Genomic DNA, 24,835 nt, shown 5'->3' with positions numbered 1-24,835 from the left:
GTTAACTTAGTTAATGATGAAAATGATTATTAGAAGAAGGCTGAGCTGTTGCAGCTTTCAATAATGATCTACAAGTGGTTTTATTACAATCCTATGGTAAATAGTGTCTTAAATACTAGCTATTGTAATGAAATACCAACCTAGTACAATTTAAGAAAAATAATAGGTGTGGTTTCTAGAAAAGAATAAAGAAAATGCAGTACTCAAATGTAATACTTATCTTTGTACATTATAAATGTTTTAGTTTTCATGTTATGTATCGTCTTAGAGCAACAACAATGTACTCAATAAATCACAAATATTTTATAGATAAATATATTCATTTTTCATTGTAATCTACCTTTAAGCTCCACATACTTTTCTTGGCAATGTTCCAATTACCCTTTTTAAAATAAGAATCGTTAATGACCTTAAAATAGTCATTAACTGCCGAAATCACCTCTTCATTGTTGGAAACTCTTTGACCGCCGACCCATTTTTTCAAGTCTAGGAACAGAAAATTATCCAAGTGCTTATGGTGGTGAAAAGGGTGTATGAGGTAGCAATTATTTTGGCCATTGCAATAACTGATATGTGAGCTGGTGCAAAGTCTTGATGAAACAACACCCTCTTGTTAGTCAAATGCCGCCGTTTTGGCTTGATTTCTTGGCTTAAACTGGACTGGACGATGCATTATTCGGTCATGTGTGAGGTAGAGAGAGATAAGCTTTATTAGCACTAGAAAATTTTTACAATTTTATGGACAAAAGCTTCATAATTTTATATAACATAATATAAAAATACAAAATAATGATTGAAATCAATAATAGTAATTATTATGTTCATAATATCTTACATCACAAATTGAATTATGCCGTTCTCTAGAGTCTATGGTAAATTGTAGAATTCAGCCACAGAATAATAAGATCTATTCAAGCAAAAATGCCTTTGTCAAACTTGAAAAGTTTCTACCATTTTTATTTCAGAAGTTAGATGATTGAATAATTTTTTCGTACCGAAGGCAATGGAATTTTTCACCAGATAAGAAGTAGGCATAGTCAAGTAAATGTCCAGCTTCTTTCTTCTAGTAGGGTAGGTATTGGGAACCAAACAAACAGATTCTAAAATGGAGAGAGCGGGCAGAGTTAGAATTTTATGTTTTTTAAAATATAATTCGCAAAGCTTTCTTCTACTCAAACCAAAAATACAACCAATAGCTCTTTTTGTAATTTGAAGATAGAATCGAAGATGTGCAAACTACAAGATCCCCAGAAAGGCAAACCATACCGAAGATGCGATTCGAATAACGAGTAGTAAGTTGTTAAAGCAGTACGAGAATCGAGCTGTTCTAACACAGATTCAATCGCAAAACAAGCAGAGTATAATTTTTTGTCGGGTCTTCTATATGTAGAGGGATCGTCAATATTTAGACCAATAAATTTTATCGAATTTTGGGATCGTATTGAGTCATAGTTGAGTTTTAAAGGTTTTACAGTTCCTATATGGGATAAAGCTGAAGTTTTTAAGTGTTTAAACAGAGACCGCTCGCATCAGACCAAGACTCAATAGTTATGATATCATTGCCCATGGTAGAATGTAGAGCTTGTATGTCTGCTCTCCAGGTTACACTGGTGTCATCCGCGAATAAAGTGAATTGACCATTGATCAGTAGGTCCAAGTTTCAGTCCTTGGTATAGAAATAACTATCCTTTCTAATTCCAATCAAATTCCACACAAAGGGGTTGTTTGATATCAGGATTTCCAACAAGATATCAACCTCTAGAGAAAAAATGATATGACTAGAGAAAAATTCGCGAAAATCATAAAACTTGGTTTATCCTGGAAAATCATACCTCCAATTCGAAAACTGATATGATTCCCTAAATTCCCAGCGGAGAACATACACCATTTACAGTATAATTTGAAAGACTCCAAAAATTTTAAGTATATATATCCTAATCTTCAATATATTATCCGAGGAGGAGCTGTAATGTCGCGACCGCATCTAACTTTTAAATTCAAATAATATTTACAAAGTTAAACTGTTAAACATAAATTAGTGCTACCAATCAACCACCTACGATACGGTGTAATTTCCCTGAATTCAACAATTCTTCTATAAGTAAATAATGTGAATACAAGCCGAAAAAGAGAAAATAGTATGAAAAACAGAAGGCAATTCCAGTATTACTCCAGCATTTAGAACACTCACTGGAATGAAACGCCTTCTGTTACTCATATTTTAATGTAACTATTTCATTATTTGTACAGTTACTGATTTGATATTGACGATTGAATCAATTTGCAGTTGAAATCAATGAATAGTACAACTCAATCACCTAATGCAAACTTCTACCCAATATATGGCTGTGTTCTGTGTTATCGCTTAAAAAGTGTTTGTGAGGAGAGTTTATGATAAAAATATCCCTAATGCTGAAGGAATATTTTTAATTAGTTGCATTTGCATCAAGTTAAAGGAAATTTTTATCAAGTCAAATACAAAAGGTCTCTGTACTATGAAAGTAAGAATTGAAAGGATTTTTGGGGTAGTTAATATTTTGTAATCAGATTTTACATAAATTTTACAAAATGAGAAAGAATGTGATTACTCGCATAATATTATTAATAATTTTCTATTCGTTTGTACCATTTTTTTATTCGTTTGCTGTTTTATATTTTCGAGAAATCAGTTATGATTGTGTTAAATCGGGTTAATAAGGAGTTGCCAAAAAATCGCGAAACAAAGCGATTTTTGTAAGGGGTCTCATTACAGTGAAGAAAAAGAAAGGCTTCGGTCCATTTTCAGACAGTTATTTCCTTTATAATGAGGGACTATGATTGACGGGTGGGATATTTATTGTTAATCCATTTGGTAGCTCTAAACTTTTGTTACAAAGTGCATTGAAATATTTTAACCTGTAGTGAAATTATTCAAAACTTTTTTCATATTGAAATGAAATTTGAACGCTTTGCTCCATGATCCATGTTCCTAGATAGATTCTACAACACCATCTCACTAATGCGCCTAATATAAGCCGTCACTGCCTGTCTCAACACATCAGGGTAAGAGACATGCTAGTTTAAAGATTAGGGATTAGTAGAGTTATGCTGGTTCTCAACCCCAAATTTGAATTTTGATCTCAGATTAATATATATTCCGGTGATCTTGAGCTCAATTAAATTAATAGGTTCAGCTTTCCCTTTAACAATAAATGGATTTCTAAATCTCTATTCCGAGTTTCTCTCAGGTGGTATCGTAATTTTTAACTCAGATAATTGTTATCTTGTTGTGCTCATGAACCTTCAATTAAAAATAAATGTTAATACTAATTTAAAAATGTCTATTAGACCTTAGTACTCCTACTGAATGTGAAAATCGAATAATGTTGATCAAAAAATTATGATAAAAAACTCAATAGTGTCTCTTTTATATTCCAAATTCATTCAATAGACTTCATTAATTCCAAATCATATACATATGTATGCAAGAGAAGATAAACTGATTTCTTTCTCTTCTTTTGCTTCTCATTTTTCTTTTTAACCCTCTCTACGGCGTCGGAAATATTAATTATTATTTCAACTATTTCTTCCATCTTCTACTGGCCTGTACTGCTATCATCATTTGATTTATTGACCTTTCTTTTCCTATATCTGCTATTCATTCACAATATCTAAGCCATTAGAGAATATTAACCCTCATTTATTTTTTTAACTGTTATAATTTGTTACTTATATTTTTACTTTTTATTCTCTTTATCCTTGCTGCCCCTAATATTTTTTGTTTATTCATTAATTCATTCATTCATTGCGTTTACTTTACTATCTATTTTATTGTCAGTTACATACGTTTCACTTTCCTACGTCAGTATTGGAGTATTTGTATACAGCTCAGTTTTACTTCCTTCGACATCTCCTTCTTATTGAACATTGTTTTATTCGATGAATACTATATATTTGATGCTTCTGTATTCTTTTTGTAACTTCCACTTCTATATTGCCGTCATCTGTTATTACTGTTCCAATGTATTCAAAAGTTGTGATTTGTTCCATTTGTTCTTCTTTTGCTATAAGTCTGACTTTGTTTTCATTCTTCCCGTTTTTTATCATTGCCCTGCATTTTTCAATGTAAATTTCCATATGCAGTTCTTATACCTCTTCTATCCAAATTTCTCTTATTGTTTTCATTTTTTGCCATTCCCTGTCATATTCACGAAGTCGTCTGCATATAGTAAGTCAAATTTATTGAGATTATGTTGAGGTATCCTTTATTTAATCATAAGCATCTCATCGGTTTCTCTACATTCTTCATTATTCCATCTTTCTGATCTTTGTCCATTCAGTTGTTCATTCTCTTCTACTTCTTTATATACTCTTATTGCGATAGTAATCATTTTGTGGTATTTTTAATTTGTTTTATATCTCCCAAACGTTTTTCTATTTGAATTGAGTCTGATTTCTTACAAGATGAAAATATCCCTTTCTTAGAAAAGCCTAGCAACAACGATACTAAAAATTGGGGAACCTTGTCGGCACCATTTGTCTATTTTCCTTTACAGTCCCATTTGTTTCTCTCATGTTAGCCCATGTAGGCTCACATTCAGCTTGTAAGGCAAATTTATTGCCTCCTATAAATCCCCTGTAACCAGAGATTGCGACCAACTCTACAACCCTTTTATTAGATGATTGATGAAAGTTCTACTCTCCTTTTTAGGTTTTACTTTTCCCTAAACCAACCTATTATTCCAACCAAAGGTGTGATTCATTACTATTGACGTTGGTACATTGTACAATTATCATCCTTGCAAATGCACTATAAACTACCATAGGCCAACTCCTTGTTCAATAACAACAATAACAGGCAATACAATTTTGATCTTAAACATCCTGTAGATCTCTGATGTCGTTCTATTTTTTGTTGGTGTATTGTAGTATCTAGAGTGAGTAGAAAAAATATGGACAAATATATATATGAGGCAAGAGCTCTAAATTTACCTACCGTGTACTTTCATTTAGCGTTTCTACGATTGTTGGACCTGTGCACTTAGTCGGCAAACTCCAAAGAAGTAAACTAGTAATTTTCTGTTATATAAGAAATTAATAAGGATAGAACTAATGTCAATCCTTTACTTGTAGAACAAATGATGAACGGCTCATTATTCTTTCCACAGTACCAGGCCAAAAAATAAGAGATTTTGACGAAGTAGATTGTAGAAAGATTTATAAAAGAGACTCAAGACGAAATAATTCTATTTGCAGAAGTACGACTTAACTACCGATATGTTTATAATTTATTATTAAATAAATCTGTTCCTGCAATGATAATAGAGATAATAGAGATAGAAGTATTAGATCTCCTGCTGTAAAGGACGATAGATTTTTTGTGCTATATTATAATGGAAAATATGGCATATAACTAGTCAGTATAAATACCATGGTAAAATTACTATCAAAGATTGCCCATAGGGTGTACCTAATGTTAAAGGACACACAGGACATTGTTTCAGATGCTCGTCAGTGTCTCTTCCGGCAGACTCATGAGTGGACTTTCTGAAAATAGAGCAACACGGAGAATGGAAATCTAACAATGTAGACGAAGGCCATGTTGAAAGTTTATTAGAAAATAAGAGAAGAATTCCAGAAAACATTCTGGGCCAAGCTCCTAGCAAACATGTAGATGTTCAAGCTTCAAAAGAAATTAGATAAGAAGTTCAATAGAATATTCACCCAGAAAATGGACTCACCTTGAATAACGGTATCTGCAATAATGTTTTCTCAATATTTGTGAATCTTGTGAAGATACAATTGAAATGAAATATTGAGTTGATTGTAAGTTTAAATAATGGAATGATTGTCGGTTTTTACAGTTATTAATGAATTATTCCTTGAAACTGTTTTTAGGTAATTACTTTTCATAACTGATATATGGAGGTTATGAAACATGTGACGTTTCCTAATGTCAAGAATTGATTAAAGTGCCACTGATTATGCATTTTATCCAGGAGTCTGTACTTATAGTCATCACAATATGAATAATACGAGAGTTTGAATATTGAATAATGAGATTTACACTGTGACATACTTTATTCTCAATGCAGAAATCAACTTCAATATATAATTTTTCTTCATTCTCACAATGCTCCATACAAATCTCTAATTGTATGAAATAGTGTTAGAAGTCTTCTTCCTTCAGTTCCAATAGGAAGCGTGACGCTTTCCCTCTAACAGCTACATCGGACTTTTGGCTTTTATACGTAGATATTAACTCAAATTAAGCTCAAACGATGCAAGATTGTGGTATCAACTTCTTTGGTTGTGTGCATAGACTTGATATTAAATATAAGAAAGTGCATAGGTTTTTTATTTTCAATCGTTCTCGCAAATTTTGCGCTGGTACCTTTTAATCCTGTTTATAAAAAGTATTAATCAAGAAATAAATATGAATAATGTAAAATTGTTGAAAAATTTTAAATGTATTTGGAAGAATTGAGATTGTTAAATGCATCAACACTTTAAATAGGGAAAAAAGCTTTCCCGCTGGAATTATTTTTCGCATGAGGAAGTTTGGTGGTAACATTTAGTATAGAATAGGTGGATCAAGTTAATATTCTGTGGACACTATAAGTTGGTTATACAAACGCACGACAGACAGTGTAATTAGGAGTGTTAATGTACTGGTATTCTAAACAGTGTATTCAGTAGTGTTATAACAAATTTTCTCCCCTTCTGTATAAGCAGGTAGGGCCCATTTGAGCAAGGTCCCATATCTTGCAGACTCTATCTCTGATATTAAATCTTTGATTGTATGTATATCACTTATTATCTATAATCCATTCTGCATTCTTTGCTGACACGTATTCTAAGTCATTGTGTCATCTGTCATCCATCATATGTCCATGATCTTTCACAAGTATTATCCTTCTTGTGACATTTCTTATTATTTGGATGGGATTCGCTCTTCACTTTCTTGAAACTACCGCGACCGTTTAGTCAAAAATTGATACGAGTCACCTCTTGTTTTGGTGAGAATTTTTCACGATAGAAATATGAAAAAAATATTTTCAATTATTGAAAATATTTTATACAATTAGTGGAGTAGATTAATTTAGGAATGAAGAAGTAAATGTCATTGTGAAGTTGGTTGGGTGATATAGAATCTCCACGCATGGTAGTTTCTATGTATTACTGTTGCTGAAAATAATCCTATCATGCATATACAAATTAAACTGGATTGTTCGGTTCTTCGATGAACCCTTTTTTTATCATCCGCATTATCATTTGTTACAAGCTTCCTCATTGTATTTCTATTTATTTATTGAAAATAAAAACTCGTTACTGTTATACGAGAGCTGCTAGTCAAGATTAACAAATAAAAACGAATATTTATGATTAGATGTTACTTCGTTGTTGTACAAAATATTCTCCATTGAAATTAATACACTACTGCATGCGTTTAAATCAATTGTCGAAACATTTTCTCCATTCTGACTGGAGTACTTTGAGCGCATCAATCGCTTCTTTGGGTATAGGAAAACCTACAATTTATTTTTGATGTACCGAAATAAGAAGAAATCATTTTAATGACACATCAATTTATTGTTTTGGTTGTTCAAAAAGTTTTTGTGTGAGAGCTCGTATTGTCGTGGTGGAGAATGTTTAATTTTCTGCAATTAGTTTCCCTGAATTTGGTCGAACACTTCTGGCAAACAAATACTGACAAAATTGATCGTTCTACTCTCTACGTCCGATAAAAAAGGCGACGATTCGTGCGCGAACAACTTTCGTTTGGATTTGACTCGTCTTGAAAGACCAATATAGTGGATTGTGTTCCAGAATTTCTTTGCACCAATCGACACCAGCTTCTTTTTGAGCGATTGTCAAACTATTCGGTATCCAAATCGAACAAATCTTTTCGATAGCGAAATGTTCATGTAATATTGAGTGCATGCGAGTAGAACTAAAGCCTAAGTATGCGTTAATCTCATGATTGTCCCATGGCTATCGTGCAATCGTGCAATATAATCAATGCACGGTTTGTATGAATTTAGGATCTCGTATACAATGCGGCCCAAAAGATCTATTGTATCCCCTTTTCTTGCTGTTAAACTGGAGAGCCCAGTGTTTACAGCTGATCCATCAATCTCACATCTTTTAAAAAGTCTAGCAATCCTCGTATGAAAAATCCAGTGAATATTAAGACAATTGAAACATCCTCATTCTTCAATCTTCAATGGAATTGGATACAACAGTCTATCGAGGAATTTCCCGGAGAATTTTGAACAAGTTCGGTGGTATAAATGTAGGAGTTTTTTTATTTAGGAATCCATTGACAAAAATTTCTCATATAAGTGTTTTTCTTTTCAGAGCTTCCAGAATTTCCACCAACGATAAGTGTGGAAGGAGAGCCTTTAGATTACTTGGATACATTGAAAGCGAATTGTTCTTCCTCGCCTTCAAAACCGAAAGCATCATTAACGTTTATATTAAATAACGTCACGGTAAGTGTTATAATTTATTCTTTTCAGATATAATCATAAACTACAGTAAATGATTTTATCAATAACAATATAATGAAGTAATATTAAATTGGTTTGATGCAATGTCGAATCTATAAATGGAAGTATTTCTGAAAGGCTTTCGTATTATCTATCGTAGCTCCCTTAATTTCTTTTGAATCACAGATTTCATTTTCGAGAAGAGCCAGTTACGTGATGGTAAATCTGGAGAAAATCAACCAATCGAACACGACTTCTGATACATCGCGTCTTGATAATGAAGAAGAAAGATGTGAAATCAAGTCTTCATAAATAACTTTACAATTTTCTCGAATATTCAAATGCTCCTTAAATAAATACTCTCAGAAAGTTAGTAAGAGATGAACTAATATTACTGAATTGGTTACTAATTTCAATTTCAGGCTGAAGCTCTAGGCTATTCCATTATATACAACACCTATATTATAAAGAAGAGATAACGTGGTTTTAGGAATATGTATCTATCCACTTTCTATAGAGTATAGCCTCTTGATTGTCTTGCGACGAAATGAATTTACGTTCTTGCTGCTCTCTCTACTTACATTTGGTAGATGAAGTTTCTACATTTGATGATTATTCAAGATGACTTCGAGTGATAAGCCCTATTACCTCATCATAACTCTAGCAGTACGATGTACTCGTATATACCGTGTAACAAAAAATAGAGCAGCTGGACTCGTCTTCTTTTCAGCCTTGTTTGACTATCATGTCTGAATATAACAGGGATTGAACAAAGAAACTTATAACATCCAATTTTTCAATTCCACTCTAGTTGTATATTGCACAATGAATCTGATTCGACGACCAAGTTCGTCTTTGTTGATGAGGAACGAACGAATGTTTCGAGTTATTGGCATTTGCTTTTCTGCTCACTTGGTTTATATTTTTGGTTCTTCATGAGTTTTCTTTTTGGTTAGGTTAGGTTAGGTTATTCTTATTCTGTTTATTCTAATATCTATTTCTCCGGATTACAATTCCTTGACTTCAGTTTGCTATTGATGATTTTGAAATCCTTCATTTATTTATGATGAACACTTGAAACTTTTGTGAAGCAATGTTCAAAATTACTCGAATAAATTTTGTGAGCTTGTTTCGTACTGGGTCGGTTTTTTCGATAAATAGAGAAGAAAGAAAATGAAGTCCACGAAGAACAAAAATTTCAATCTGTTATCAAATTTTGATTAAGAAGATGTACTAGAAATATTTTGCTTTGGTCCTGGTTCTCTCATTTCTCACAACAGATCTATTGAACTCAGCTTTTTCAGAAATTTCGAATGGAATAGCTATGGCGGCCAAACTCTACACTTTTTATGTTACACATCCAAGTATATTTTCTTGGAAACTCAAAGCTTTTCACAGTTGTAAGAATGAGGATAGTTTCGTCCTCTTCAGAGCAGAATCTGTACGTTGTATTCTCTACTAAGCTTCTCTACCAAGCCTAGTATCTACTAGTGTCCACACAAACTGACAAAACTATTAATAATTATATATTAGGTATACGATACATTATCTAGCTGAAGGCTAAAAAAAGAGGATCTTGGTCTATTTCAACCCTCGTTGGTTAGCCCAGTAATTAATTGTTGTGATCTCCACATATTCTTTTTTATTATTGAAGAAAGCAGAAAATGAAAATCGATTGTTTCTAATAAATAAATTGCTGAGCATATCAAAATGAAAATATATACATCATTTTGTGAACAGGGATCGTTTCCATATAAAACCATGAAATCTGTACGTCCCATAAAATGTTTAGTGACTGAAAATTTCTATTCGATCCAATTGAATTAGTTTTCTGACACTCAATAGATGAATTTTTTATTATTGTTACCGCTAACGACTTTTTCGAGAAACAAGTTTTAATCTAGATATATAATATTTTCCATTATTCCTCGAAAAAATTCAGTAACACAAAATACGATATAACTGCGTATTCATTATTTTCTGACGGCATATAAAATGTATACAAATGTGTAGTATTTTCACTATTTTCCATAATACACTTTCATAAAGGTTTCCATTTCTTTAAATACACATATCTTGAAGAAAAATTGGCTTCTTACGATTTGAAAACGTAACCCATACGGTTAGTGAAATCTTGTAGTTTCACGATAATTAATCATATTTCCAATAAAATCCACATCAAGTAACTTATAATTTGACCTTATGCTTCGTCAAATATTCCAATGAATAGAAAATTAACATTATACACATATGAAGAATAAATACTGAAAATATTTTTTTCAAAGTGGTCATCGTAATTGTCGGGTACAACAAAAACATTGTTGAAACTGCTGAATAAATTTTTGATAAAATCGAATGATTCGCTTTTAAAATCAAGCAGTTTATTTCGTATATTTAGTTTATTTCACAGTCTACTAAATTATTATGAATCCAAACATGATTTTTCATTCACATTATTTCATCGTGAGTTTTCAGAAATATGAATAAATGGTTATAGGTTTCGATTCTGTTGACGCGAATATATAGGTAACGCCATATACAGGGATTGTCTTATAAGTGGTGTCGGTTTTCATATGGGAAAATTCCTGCGCCTCAATTTGATCGTAAGTCGTAAGTTTTTAAGACTAGTATCTTATTCTGTGAAGAGTACAATTGCTTTACTTTTTTTTTAATCATTATTTCTTTCTATATCGATGTAGCAGTACCTTTTTATGATAAAGAGACAGTAAATGAGAGAAAGGCAAAGCGTAGGTCATCCACCTGCGTGATATTGAGGTTATAAAGGGAGTACAAGCAATAGAAAACCAACTTAGTATCAATTTATCAGACGCATTGTTATTTGTAATCATAAATGGAGAATCAGCGGTTAGACAAAAGACATTTACCAAATCCCTCGTATCCTCGTAAAAATAAATCAAATCGATTTATTGGCAATGGATTCTCTTATAACAAAATGATGCTAAGTCACTGTATATGTGAAAGTTAAGCGGAAGAAAACCGAAGAGCTTAATGCTATCAAATTCCTACCAAATCCAGAATTTAGTCTGGACCTTGCACCATCAGATTACTGCTCATCCATGTTGAAATTCTTTAGTGGAGAAAAATTTCAAAAATGATAAAATATATAGCACCTAAGCACAAAGAATGGTTGCACTAAGATCTCAAAAAGTTTGCTGAACTTTGGATTGAAACCAATGAATACTATGGGATAGTATGATACTTCGAATATAAAAGCTTTGTTCTTGTATCATCATTTAATTAACAAATTGGAAACCAATCTCATTTATATATATTTCGATGTACAAGAAATGTACATATCTATCCAGAAATATTATTTACAATTTATACATCGTCAAAGTTTATTTGGTATTCGTCTTTAAGAATGATTCAATTGTGTATACTTTCAATCGAAAGTTCCAAAACGAAAAACTTGGTGCTACTCATATTTTGAAATCATCTAAAAAATTGATTGTTCCATATATTACCAGATATCACACATAAACAAATCTGACGGATAGTATAGATTGACTAATACATTATTGTCATTTTGGTATAGAAATACCTTTAGTTTAGAACTTTAGTGCAAAATTCCTGTGAGAGGATAAATCTTTGACATTTGCTCAATAATAATTAGTAATTATCCAGAATAAATTATACAACTTGATGAATATCAAGGGAGAATTAACAACCAACAAAGTGATAAACATTGAAAGGTCCTGTAGATCAACTTCTAAATTCAAAATTTCCACCGAAAATTGAACACGTCGGTATGTACGCTGAAACTGTGATCAAAATCTGTTGATAGTTGATCTACTTGACGTCAAATCATAGCTTCCCAAAACCGCTTAAGTCTCATCGATTGTGTGTACGGTTCTTCTAATCGTTGATATTAAGTAAGGATGTGTTTTATACCACTGATATGAATTAAAAATCATATGGATTATAGAATATAATCGTGTATGAACCACATTCACATTATCATTCAAAACACATTTTGGATGCTATATAATGAATTTTATACAAATTCCTGCCTATACGTGATAATTATGAAAATTTATTGTTAATAGTCTGGAAAACTATGGAATTAATATTCATAAATTGAAATGTTGATGGTTGTTAATCTAAAATTCACCACAGCGATGTGTTGCTGATAGTTTTCAATGTGTTTTCTAATGATCAAGAATATCTTATTTCAACCCTCACATTTGTAACAACAACTTTGAAACAAATATATGAAAAAGCCGTGAAGGACAAATTTGTGGGAAAAGAGCGACAGACAACAAAATGAAGAAACAGCCGGCTGCAAGAGGAAAGCCATAACTATGGCTTACAAATACATATACTATCAGGGGTAACATCGCTCGACATCGACGCCAAAATAGTACATAAGAGATACACGGAAAGGAGACAACAATTGAAAGAAATGAAGATATAGACTTACCGCATCCAACAAACAAGACGACATGCATAAAAAGTAATTTCAGATGCACAAACATATACATGGACACAAGCGACGAAGAAGAAGAAAGGATAATAGGCATTTACCTACATAACTACAAACAACAAAGACATAAGGAAAAAATACAAAAGCGACACTGAATATAGATAATCTTAAGATGTTAATATTAATAATCACAGATAACATACATAGATACAATAAAATACAATTAACATTCAACACAGATTCTGACAATGTAATTGATACAACAATAGAGGAAACAACAGACATAAAACAGCAATACACAACAACAAGAAGATAGTAATAATTAAGAAATGTAATATGTAATGAACGCAAAGATCCCGACGACATAATAACGATTAGCACAAATACGGACATGAAAAGGACAGGACAGAGAGACAAAATGGTGGCGAGGCAAGTGAAATGGGACAACGATACGAAAGATGAGAAAATATATGGGAAACGACATAGTTGATAGCGGGAGTCACATAAACGCATATTATGAAAGATTTAACTAAATTACACTACGCACATTGTGTTACGATAAAAAACTATACAGGGTGAGTCGGGAGGAGCGCATTAAACTCTAAGAGTGTATTATACAAGTGAAAATAATGTAAAACAACTCATATTTTCTCATCCGATTTTCATTTGTTCTCAAGTTACGGAGTAATTGAAAATGTTCATCTAGTTTTCCTCTTATATCTGAATTTTAACATTATCAAAGTATGCCTTGTTCGAGGCTCAAAGGCATTTGATAATTCTGACATTTTGCTGACAGCTGCTGCTAAAGAATATCGTGAACATTTTCTACACCAAAGATATCCTGATAAAAACGTATTTATTAAAGTTTTTAACAAATTCTGCGAGACTGGTAAGCTTCCCAGTGCTAACATATCTGAACGCGCGACTCGACAAGGTGTGGTAGAAGTAAAAAATATTCTGCATCTAGTAGTAGAAGAAGATGCAACTACTAGCTCACGGAGAGTTGCCACTTAATTGGGAATTCCACAAAAAAAGGTGATAAATACACTTAACGAACAAGGTTTATAACCTTATCACGTACAGAGAGTACAGCCCCTACAACCAGAGGATTACGCTAACCATATGGAGTTTTGTCGGTGGATATGTAATAATCATCGTGTTGTAACGAGTATACTTTTCACGAATGAAACTACATTCACTCATGATGGCATTAATAATACTCGTAACTATCATGTATTGTCGGACGAAAATCCCCACGCAACAGTCGAAAGCAATTTTCAACATCGGTTTTCTCTAAACGAGTGGTGTGGTATGGTTGACAGTTATTTAATTGGCCCTTCCATTTTGAAGAATCGTTTCACAGGAGACAACTATCTAAATTTTTTACAAAATGAATTACAAAGCCTACTAGAGGATGTTCCTGTAAATATTAGAATGCAGATGTACTATCAGCACGATGGAGCTCCTGCACATGTCGCTCGTCAGGTCAAGCAGCATTTGGACAAACGTTTTCCAGGACGTTGGATTGCTCATGGAGGTTCCATTAATTGGCCTGCAAGATCTCCAGACTGTATATCTCTATATTTTTGTTTATGGGGCTGGATGAGAAATGAAGTCTATAAAATTAAAGTGGACACACGGGATGCACTAATTAGACAAATTGAGAATACTGCAGCCATATTAAAGAAGAAATAAATGAATCAATTGGGAGAGCAACAAACGCTCTTCGTAGTCGAAGCAGAAAATGTTTAGAAGCCAAGAGCGGTATTTTTGAACATTTATTGAAAGAACGCTATGATTTAGAAAATTTTTATGTGATAATTTGTTTATTTGTAAATATGCTATAACTTGAAAACAAATGAAACAAGACAAAATGTTAGACCAACACTAAAAACGCGATCACAACTAATATTCACCCACAAACATCGATTTGAACTACATAGTAAGTTGGAGAGACGAGATGCTACTTAATGACGAAGCTTAGCACTAGGCAGAAGTAGATGAGACAAAAGAAGAGCTAAGTTTTTGTTATTTGTTAGTCAACGGTTTATTCTTATTATTTTTCCTTTTTTTCAATTATGTTCATTGTTTTGTGTTATTATTTCCTAAGAAATTATATAAAAAATAAGGGTTTGCTTTCTACGGTAATTTTTGAAGTGTGGCTGTTGAGATAGGTTCTTCTTGGCAGTGGCCTTGCTGGACGATGAAAAGCTACCAGCCATATACTGAGAGAAAGCAGGTCTTTAGTCGAAGAGGTTTGCCACTCGCATTTGAATGATGAATATTTATTACATGTCTCTATGTGCAAAGTGTCAGAGAGCCTCTACTAGAGTTAAATTACACGGAGCATATAGCAGCACTCGCTCGAACTAGAGACTCCAAACAAGAGGGCAGTAGAACGCTCTGATGAGATACAATAGCTTCGAAGCTAGTCATATTGGATTAAGCCTCTCTACTTGTGAGTGATTTGAGATGTCGATATCAACAAAATGGTCGATTTTCAACAAGCTTATGGGAGGAAATATAATTCAATATTCGTTTTTGAATTTGAAGTAGTCGAAACAAAGGTTCACGGTGGAATGATATTATATTAATAAGTTTTCCAATCGCCTTATTTCTTGTTCCAATGGTTCAGTTTTATCAATGTCAGTGTCTTAATCCAATTTCCTAATCACGTTATTTTCGAACAGTATCTGTAATTTATGATATTCCAGCCCTCGCTCACGATTTTTCACTTATTTCTAAAAATTTCTGATTTAAAATGCTGAAATTTTTATGAAGGCATTTTATATTTGGTATTCAATAACCACATTGACAAGTGGCATACTTGACGTTAACATAATCTTATTATTTTCCATTCGCTTCAATATAAATTTAATGTACTCTCTCGAGATTGCTATCGCATGAGTTGAAATGGGTATTATATCAAAAATTCTCTTTGTAAATCATTCAATTCAAACATTTTAAATTTTAAAATTACTTTAGCTTCATCAATGTCAAAAGAAAATTTTTGCTCTAATTGGTTCATATATAATTGCAATTGAGAAAGAAACTTGAGAAGCATTTGAAATTTAGTCGCACTGATGTACATCGGAAATATCATGGGCAAATGCAGTTACTATTATCGAAGTACTAGGGTTAAATAATAAGAACTCATAAGTAAGAGAATACCTTCATGTGATAAGAGAAGAAAAAGTGGATTATTGAGGTTATGCAAGGTTATTAGAGCTAAAGTAAGTGGAGTGAAAACTGTGAAGATCATTACTAACTTTTAATTCGAAACGAAACTTTGAATAGGAGAAAATCTTATATATTAAAAATATTGATGATTTCCATTCCGAGTCCGTTCAGGCGTTCTACACAACCATTTGCTTTTTTCAATGTAAGGTATTCATGCACAAATCAGCCATCAACCATCGGATTTCATCTAATTTTCACCATTCTCAAGTTATAATCAAATGCGATTTCCCCCTGTACATTACCTATGGGAGTTTTTCACATACACACGTTCTATCCTCAATATATCAGGTTCTATTCAAGGTAGAAACTTCGTTTTGGTTCAACAACACTCGCTGAAACATTCTCTTTCTTTTAAGTTTTTAAACACTTGAATCGGTTGAGTTGGAGAGGAGCTAGGCGCGGACATTCAATGTAGAGTTATGGATTTTTGTAGGTTTTTGACAATTTTTCCTTATTCAAATATCTATATCTCAGGTTATAATATAGCTACAGAGTTCGTTTTGATTTGAGAATACTCGCTGAAATACCTTCTTTCATTTGAGTTTTTGAACACTTAAATCGATTGAGTTGGAGAGGAGCTAGGCGCGAATGTGTAGTTATGGATTTTTGTAGGTTTTTGGCAATTTTTCTACATTCAAAGATCTATATCTCAGGTTCTAATATAGCTGCAGAGTTCGTTCTTTTCTATTATAATGATTTCTGATACTTATTTAATGGATTCGATGCGAGCGAAGTCGCGGGCAAAAGCTAGTAGCCAATGAATTACAATCTCAGTTTACTTGCACAGAATGTCACTCAATACGCATGACTGACGTTTACAAAGTGCAACCTAAGATTGATAATGGATGTCAACACAAAAAATTGGATAGAAAATAAGTTTTTCAAGTACCAGTATCACTATGAATGAACGTAAATATCAATGTAGATATTACACAATGGAATATCTTCCTATGAGAAATTCTTTTTATAAAAGGTTTGAGCCTCTCAAACACCTTTAACATTTACACCGTTGTTCCTGTAGTTCTCCAAGATGTAATCAAAAAATTACTTTGCTAACAAGTAATATTCATTATCCATACACATTCATAGAAAGCGATAGATTAGACTTGATCGAATTTCATCAAAATGCCAAATATTTTGGTGCTTATCAATTAAACTGGTTATACGCCTAAGACTAGGCGCATACATGTAACTTAATTACACAACTATGTTGTGTTTGTCAGAGGTCTAAAGGATCAAATTGAAGTGCGCGGACAACAAGAAATGCAAACGGAAATTGTTTATCTATGTCAACACAAATAATAATAGTGAAATAATGATAGAAAAGAAGTCTTTCAAAATTTTTTCTATATCTATCAGATACTTCACATTTGTATATTTTCATATGGGATATTCTTTTCATAAAAGGTTTGAGCCTCTCAAACACCCTTAACAATTAAACTGTTGTTGCTGTAGAAGCTTTTTTTGTAATAAGTAATCAAAATATTACTTTATTAATGGGATGGCATGAAAGTGTTATTTCTCAGATTTACAAATTTAGCTATAACCTATTTACTTATCGTTGTATTTTCGGTATCCAGTGAGCGGTTGTTCCCTGAAGAAGGAGCTTCTATCACCAAGGAGAGAAACAGCTCACCGTACATCAGGTTGTCCAAATTATTATTTTTAAATTCTGTGTTAAAAAAAATAAGTACTCACGTTTTTTCATGTTAAAATAAAACATCGTCAGCTCTATGTCTATAGCCTTGTATTGAGATCACTTGTGTTTTAACGATTTTGGATGAAGCTAAACTTACTCGAGTACTCTCGACATGTCACGACACTATGTGTGGGCCAATTAGCCAATTGTCCAGGGTAATTCCTCAAGTTACCATGTAACTTTTGGAATTTACCATTTAGTAATTTGTTGCTCAAAATAGCATGCCAGAGTATCTTCGTCTCTTTTTCCTCTTTCATAGTATCATTTTCTAATCACTACACTTGGAAGGTTTTTTCTTATTTTGATTACTCTTTGGATTACTTTCCACATTTCCGATATATATATACATTACATGGAAAAGTTTACAATGGTTTGAAAGCACACCCAATATATACCATTTTTCTAATTTTTTTTATATAAAATTAGATTAATTTCACAGAAAAAACTTGTAGAATATCCTACAATTGGATGTAAACCAATAAGAGAGAACGTTTTTATATATATTATGTTTACTAGGTATATTCAGGAATTTCTATTCACGTAGATTTATATCTGGTTTAGATTGATATCAATTTTTCTTCATATTATTGATTAACTGTCTCTCTTAAAGTAGCTTAGACAAAGGTCAAATATTTTTCTCTTCAATAAGTTGATCCTAAGAGCTGTCTTATATGGACATGATTAGGGAAACCTTATGGAAAATCAATATATTTCAAATGGGGTTATCCTGATAATAGCGTCTACCTCGTCAAGTTTGCCACCAAGCTTCAATCTGATATGGTTATTATGATGTTTCAAGGAAATGAGGAGAAAATTTTAGTCAGGTTTATGCCTGTTCCAATTTATAGTTCGTATTCCATTCAAAGAAGAACTAGAGGATAGCATAAAAAAATTTACCTCTACCTTCGGGCGTCGAAAGAAATATTCATGGTTCAAAACCGAATCAACAAAATGAAACCAAACAGTCAGTTGCTAAATTAAAATCAAAAAAACGCAATCTGCTATCCTGGAACTCTGCTTAAGATTCGGCTCCTGAACCGGAGTGTGTTACGATTCAAGCGACTAGGTAGACAATTTTGAAGAACTCTTCCTATTTTTACTCCGAAGATGTCTGAGGCGAAGAATGAGTAACGTGGCAGATCTGCTTCAAATATACTCATGTTGAATATGTTAGTTATGAAAATAGTCTGTATATTTGTGACTTTTGCATTTCTGAATATTTTGTTTTATGTTCTCTCTATATGATGACTGTTTCTTGTTTATGAAAGATGAAACTTTTCGTTGGGTGTATTTATTTGATTTCCATAGATAAATATTTCTCAAAAAAACAAAATAATTTTTAAGTGTATAGTTTTTCAAAATTAACAGCATAAATTGGGTACCCCATATTGCGAACGTATTGTACCCCATACTAGGATATCATATGCCACTAATTTGAGATAGTTCACGTTTTCAAACTGCATTTTTTCATCGGCTGTATTTATCATATTGCTTCTCCTTATATGCTTGATAGAATATGCAACGAAACATGAGATATGAAAATAATGCTTAAAAGTACTTTTGTTATTTTATTATGGTGTTTTGAGAAAGAAGCTACCCCATATGAGTGACCTTTCCTCTAATTATTCACCAGTTGAATGTTAAATAAATACTAGTACTAATCTATTTGTGAACTAAATGACCCAGTTACCTTCATTTCGCTTACAGTCGATTCTTCAGTATTTTTTTTAATATTCATTCTGCTATTCGGAATGCTGGGTCTGCTAATAAGATGAAAAAGAGAAAAGAAAGTTAATAAGTCCACAATTTCATTATGTCAGAAGAAAATAATGAAACACCTTAATTTCTTCTAATAGTCAATAAAAAATTGGATTGAAAATCACAATTTCACATTTTGAATTATTACCTACTTGTTATAATTCATTTTATTCTTACTTTTCTGAATTGAGTTTTATTTTTATCAACAGGAGTCTAAGTTTCTAATTTGTTCTCATCCATTGTTTCAGATTGCAAAACAGGAGCCTATACGATCTAATAAATTCAACGAAATGCCCTCATGGAGTGATTTGAACGTTAACATGCTCCTTTCACAAGAACATTTCGACGGTGGAAGATTGATACTACGTTGCATCGCGGAGATTGGAGATTTGTATCACGAAGAGGCAGTACTCAAATTACGTAGTGTTCGTGAGCCCGTCCCAGAAAGAGGTGAATTCCTATTGAATTAGTAAAAACATTTCTTGCATATTTTTGTATCTGAAAACCTTGCTATTCCTATCAATCAACAACAAAATTACCAATTTTAGACTAATTGAACTGTTTGTTTTTATATTAATTGAAGCAACTGAATTTAACTGTCAATTGTGCTTATACTTCTAGTAAGTTATAGGTGTTACGAGGGTTGCCACTTAAGTTTTTAAATAGGCAAATAATAACATATATTTATACACTTTTGATGCGTTTAGGTACCTTCAAAGTTTGATTGCATCACCAGCTTCTTCAGGTGTAGAAAAACGTTGACATTACAATTTATTTTTGATCTGCGGGAATAAAAAGAAATTATTAGGTGTTAAACTAAGACTGTACCGTGAATGACCCATCAATTCGATGTTTTGACTGTGTGATAGTCCGCATTCTCATGGTGGAGAATGATTAGTCTTCTGCGATCGCTTTCCCTGATATTTATGAACAATTCTGGCATACAAATGCTTGTCCACAATCCATCATTGACCAATTATTCTGAGAAAAGAGGCGTCCATTTGCTTGGAAATGATTCGTGCGCGAACAACTTTTCTAGATTTCTCGTATTCAAAGACCTATACAGTCCATATGCATGGATCCATCATTCGTCACCTGTCACGATCTCATAGACATCTCTTGAATGTTATTCAAGTGATTGAATTTTCTCAGCAATTCCTTTCAACGATCAAGTTTTCTTAGTGATTGTCAAATTTTGTGGTACCCAACAAAAACAAACTTTTTTGGCCGCCTAATATCAAATGTACACGAGCGGAAATATCGGAATATCACGCACAGTATCGATGGTACTGGTAAAACAGCTGATTTTGAACGACCTGCACTGAAAACAGAACTTATATTTAAATATATTTGCTAGATTATACATCATGAATTTTCAATGGATGATTAGGTATGTCCATATGTTTAAAAAAATAATTCTACACTACAACAACAAGCGACTCTGTGCTCAACTTGATAAAAATCACGGCTTAGGAGATATGTAGAGTATTAGATCGTTCTACATGCCAAGGAAACCGTTTGTCATAAAGATATATTCTTAAAAAAATCATCATAAATTGTAATTATTTATTGAAAATACTTACAGGAGGTATTCAAACACAATTGAACATTTTTAATTAAACTACATACTGTCGAACATCGTGTTGTTTACATAAGGAAAAAATGGAATGTGAAGAAATTTAATGGGTTATCCTACATCTTCAATCAAAAATACAAAAAAACTATAATAGATGTTCGAAGTGGGCTAATTGAGTGAACTAGGTTCCATTACTTTTTGACGAATGATATTTTTGGAAGGGCTCTTCTAAAAAAAGTTGGCGAAGGTCAAGAACGAAGTATACGAACAGCAGCTTTAGAGCAGTTGATGTTCCCACAACTAGCATACGCAAAATGTCACTATAAATTAACGCATCAACGACAACTATTCATAGGTGCAGCTTGAAGGCCTTTTACTCAGAATCGAGGGCTCGTATTAGAAATGTTTTTCCATGTCACTGCATTATTTTCACGTCCTCTAGTCATTCCCGAGTTTTTTGCAGGAAGTCCCGGAATAACCTGTATAAAAACGTTACAAGACAAGCTTAGGCTTTGTCAATACAGATTAGGTTCTCATCAGATCGATATGAGTGAGGAAAATATTCCAAAAATAGTCTTTAACATAAAAATGGCAGTACGAATATATCCGCATGCGCATGACTGAAAATGCGCTTGTAATATTTCACCTGCTAGTTACCACTATGCATACTGGTGTAATCGTTCCTTAAGTAGGAAAAAAACTTTCGGAAGGCACTACAATAACACCAATGCTGGAGTTACAGCTAGAGCAATTAATCAAAAGGTTAGATATTGTAGTGTACCACCCACCGGAACTTGTCGATGGCCTGTCCATGTGTTTTCTAACCATTTAGATTTGGCTATGATAAACGCATATTCATTGTACAAACTGATCACAATGTAAAACATGTTGCGAGACTTATCAGAAAATTCCGCGACTTCGTGTGTAGAATCCCGTAGAAGAGTTAGATGTCTTGGCGCCTGCTGGACCTAACATTTCAAGTAAGGATAAATGTCACATTACAATGAACAAAGGCAACAAAACGAGGGATAAATACTCAAGAATGTCAAAACATGATGTGCAGCAATTGTTATGTGTAACGTTGTGTACCTTCTTCATATATACAAAATCTTTTACCATTGTATGGATTTATTTTTGGTATCTTTTACCTATAGACTTAGGCTTTAGAAGCAAAAACTTGAGTCAAATAATACTGGCTGTACTTAAGGGTGCGAAGTTACACCAAAGATAATGATTTTTATCGATTAATATCTTTTCTACAATTCAGCTTTTTCCTTTTTATGTATAGTTTTGAATAACTTTTCCTTTGTGAAAGATAATTTTACATCGAGAGGTGCGAGATGACTCATTTTTTACAAAAAGAGAGTAAAATAAAAATCCGACGTTTTTTTTTACCGTGTACCACCAGTATACCTTTATAACAATCATTTTGGAAACGATTTTAATTGCTTCAAATAATTTTAACTAACGATTCTGCACGAAGGAACTCATTCAGATCTAAGTCTAGGAGGCAAGTGAAGCACAAGGGTCGATTCACTTCTCGCAGGAGTTGCAGGTAGTGCAAATCTCTCGGTGTTCACCATAAAAACAGCTGATTTGGCAGCTTCCCAAATGCAAAATGTGTAATATTTTATTATAATATAACATTACTTGTATGTAACTATCAATGATTCATGAGATGAGTTGAAATTACTGTTTAATTGTTTAATTGGACAAAATATTTCAATATTTGCTCTAGCGGATTCAACTACGTCTATGTATAAAATTATTCTGAGCAATTATTTTTTTTTGTTACAGTAAGCGCCTATAGCATTGCCCCGAATTGCAGATCGTCTCACCCCGCTCTGAAATTGAGTATTTTAATTTCAACGATGTCAATTTTTAGTTACAAGCTGTTCAAATAACTTTTCATGAATATGTAAGAACTTGGTAATAATGTAATTTTTTTGTTCAAACATTGATGGCTGAATCAATTATAGATGTTAAGAGAGAAATAATTGTTATTTGTTGTTTATGCAATATATTTACACAAAGTAATTAAACTGTTTATTCTTTCCAATTCCTTTGCTAACCCAAATCATTTTTTCCTTCGCAATTTGAAAATTTTTAAAATACTGAAAGGTACGTAATTCATTCTAATGTAAACAATTAGAGAATACGATGAAAAAAAAATGACGAAAGATTTGATTACTTGGGAAATTTAAGTAAAACAATTTTTTTATACCCATATATAATTTTGGCAAAGATGAGTTTTCATAGTATAACTGGCTAGAATGTGAATTTTAATATTTTGATCACCATAAACAACTTTTGTTATCAAAATAAAGAATTTGAATTATTCTTATTTGTAGATTGTAGATTTCCACTTCATTGTTTGACATCCACCTCGCGGACCGTCATTAAACATTACTTAATACGCATAATCTTCGTATGTATAATTTCTTCTTGAAAGATAGTGTATCATTCACATATGTACCAAATACTGAAGGAAAAAACTTACCAACTTGTCATTGGTAAGATTGAATATTAATTTTATTTCTTCATACATAATTGTCAAATTTCTATATAAGTGGACGAATGTTTTCAATCACTAAACGATTTAATTTGCGTAGTCTTGTTTGATGTACTGCAATCTATTTATTGAGGATAAAACACACAATATTACGGGAGCAGTATTAATAAGGTGAGTTCACAAGGCCATCTTCTGCTATCAATAACTCAATCCTTTGGAAATGACGAGGTTATCATCATCACAATGAGGTTCGAAACGAAATTTGGATTATATTATAAAAACGGGCATTTCATAACTTGATTTTAGTGAATTATTTGGTGTCTCGAAAATATACAGTTACTGTATAATTAGTTATCAAAATTAGAAGAAAAATGTCACTCCACCCGTTTCCCGTGTAGCGACTCGATTAGCAAGCTACGTCATTAGCCCCCAACTAGAAAATTAGTCTGCTCAATATAGTGTGTTGTAACGGAATGTACAAATACGACATTCATATCTATATAAATATAAGAATTAATTGCTATTTCCCATGGTCACAGAATCACGCGTAAACGGCTGGACTGATTTCTCTATTTTTTTGTTGTTGTGTTGGTTATTGTCAGGAGAAGATTCTTATGAAATAAAAAAATTTAATAAATGGCGCGGAAAACTAGAAAATTTAAGTATACTTGTTCAATAATACTAATTTCTAATCTAAATTTAGGTCTTTAGATAATATAAACTTTTTTATTGTAATATTATGACGTTTGACATAGAATTGACAGAATGCGTACTGCAAATATCATCAAGGAGGATGTTAAAACAAATGCTTCGATCGAAGTTATTTTTTTGATAAAAAACACAATTAATTTCTTATTTCCCACAAAAAGGATGTAAGAAAACTGAATTTCTTCGTGTACATCACGGTTAGTTCAGAGCAATTACGCCTAATATTACTAGACATAGTACTAGTACAAACTTAAGTCGCAGAACTCGCAATGCTGCGAGTCAAAGATATACAAGAGTAAATCAAACAGACGAGCAACGCGAAGCGCGGAGTGAAGTTAAACGGAATCGATATCAACAACGTGTGTGTGAACCTCTCATAACTTTTGAACGACTTGAGCGATTTCCTTGCAGTTGAGGTCATTCGAAA

At 32.6% G+C, this 24,835-nt stretch overlaps 1 protein-coding gene across 1 annotated transcript in view; it reads left to right on the top strand.

The window, feature by feature from the left end:
• Nucleotides 1-23,225, top strand: part of LOC130893840 (uncharacterized) — a 115,298-nt gene extending 92,073 nt beyond the window's left edge. The window contains exons 4-6 of the mRNA XM_057800258.1: nt 8,341-8,474; nt 19,861-20,062; nt 22,986-23,225. Of these exons, the coding sequence (XP_057656241.1) occupies nt 8,341-8,474; nt 19,861-20,062; nt 22,986-23,092 (443 nt within the window). The 3' untranslated portion in view covers nt 23,093-23,225. The remainder of the gene's footprint in view (nt 1-8,340; nt 8,475-19,860; nt 20,063-22,985) is intronic.
• The last annotated feature ends 1,610 nt before the right edge of the window (nt 23,226-24,835 follow it).

This window comes from Diorhabda carinulata, chromosome 5 (assembly GCF_026250575.1).
Source record: "Diorhabda carinulata isolate Delta chromosome 5, icDioCari1.1, whole genome shotgun sequence".
NCBI lineage: Eukaryota > Metazoa > Arthropoda > Insecta > Coleoptera > Chrysomelidae > Diorhabda > Diorhabda carinulata.
The sequence above is the reverse complement of the archived record's forward strand: the minus strand, read 5'-3'. Positions and strand labels throughout refer to the sequence as shown.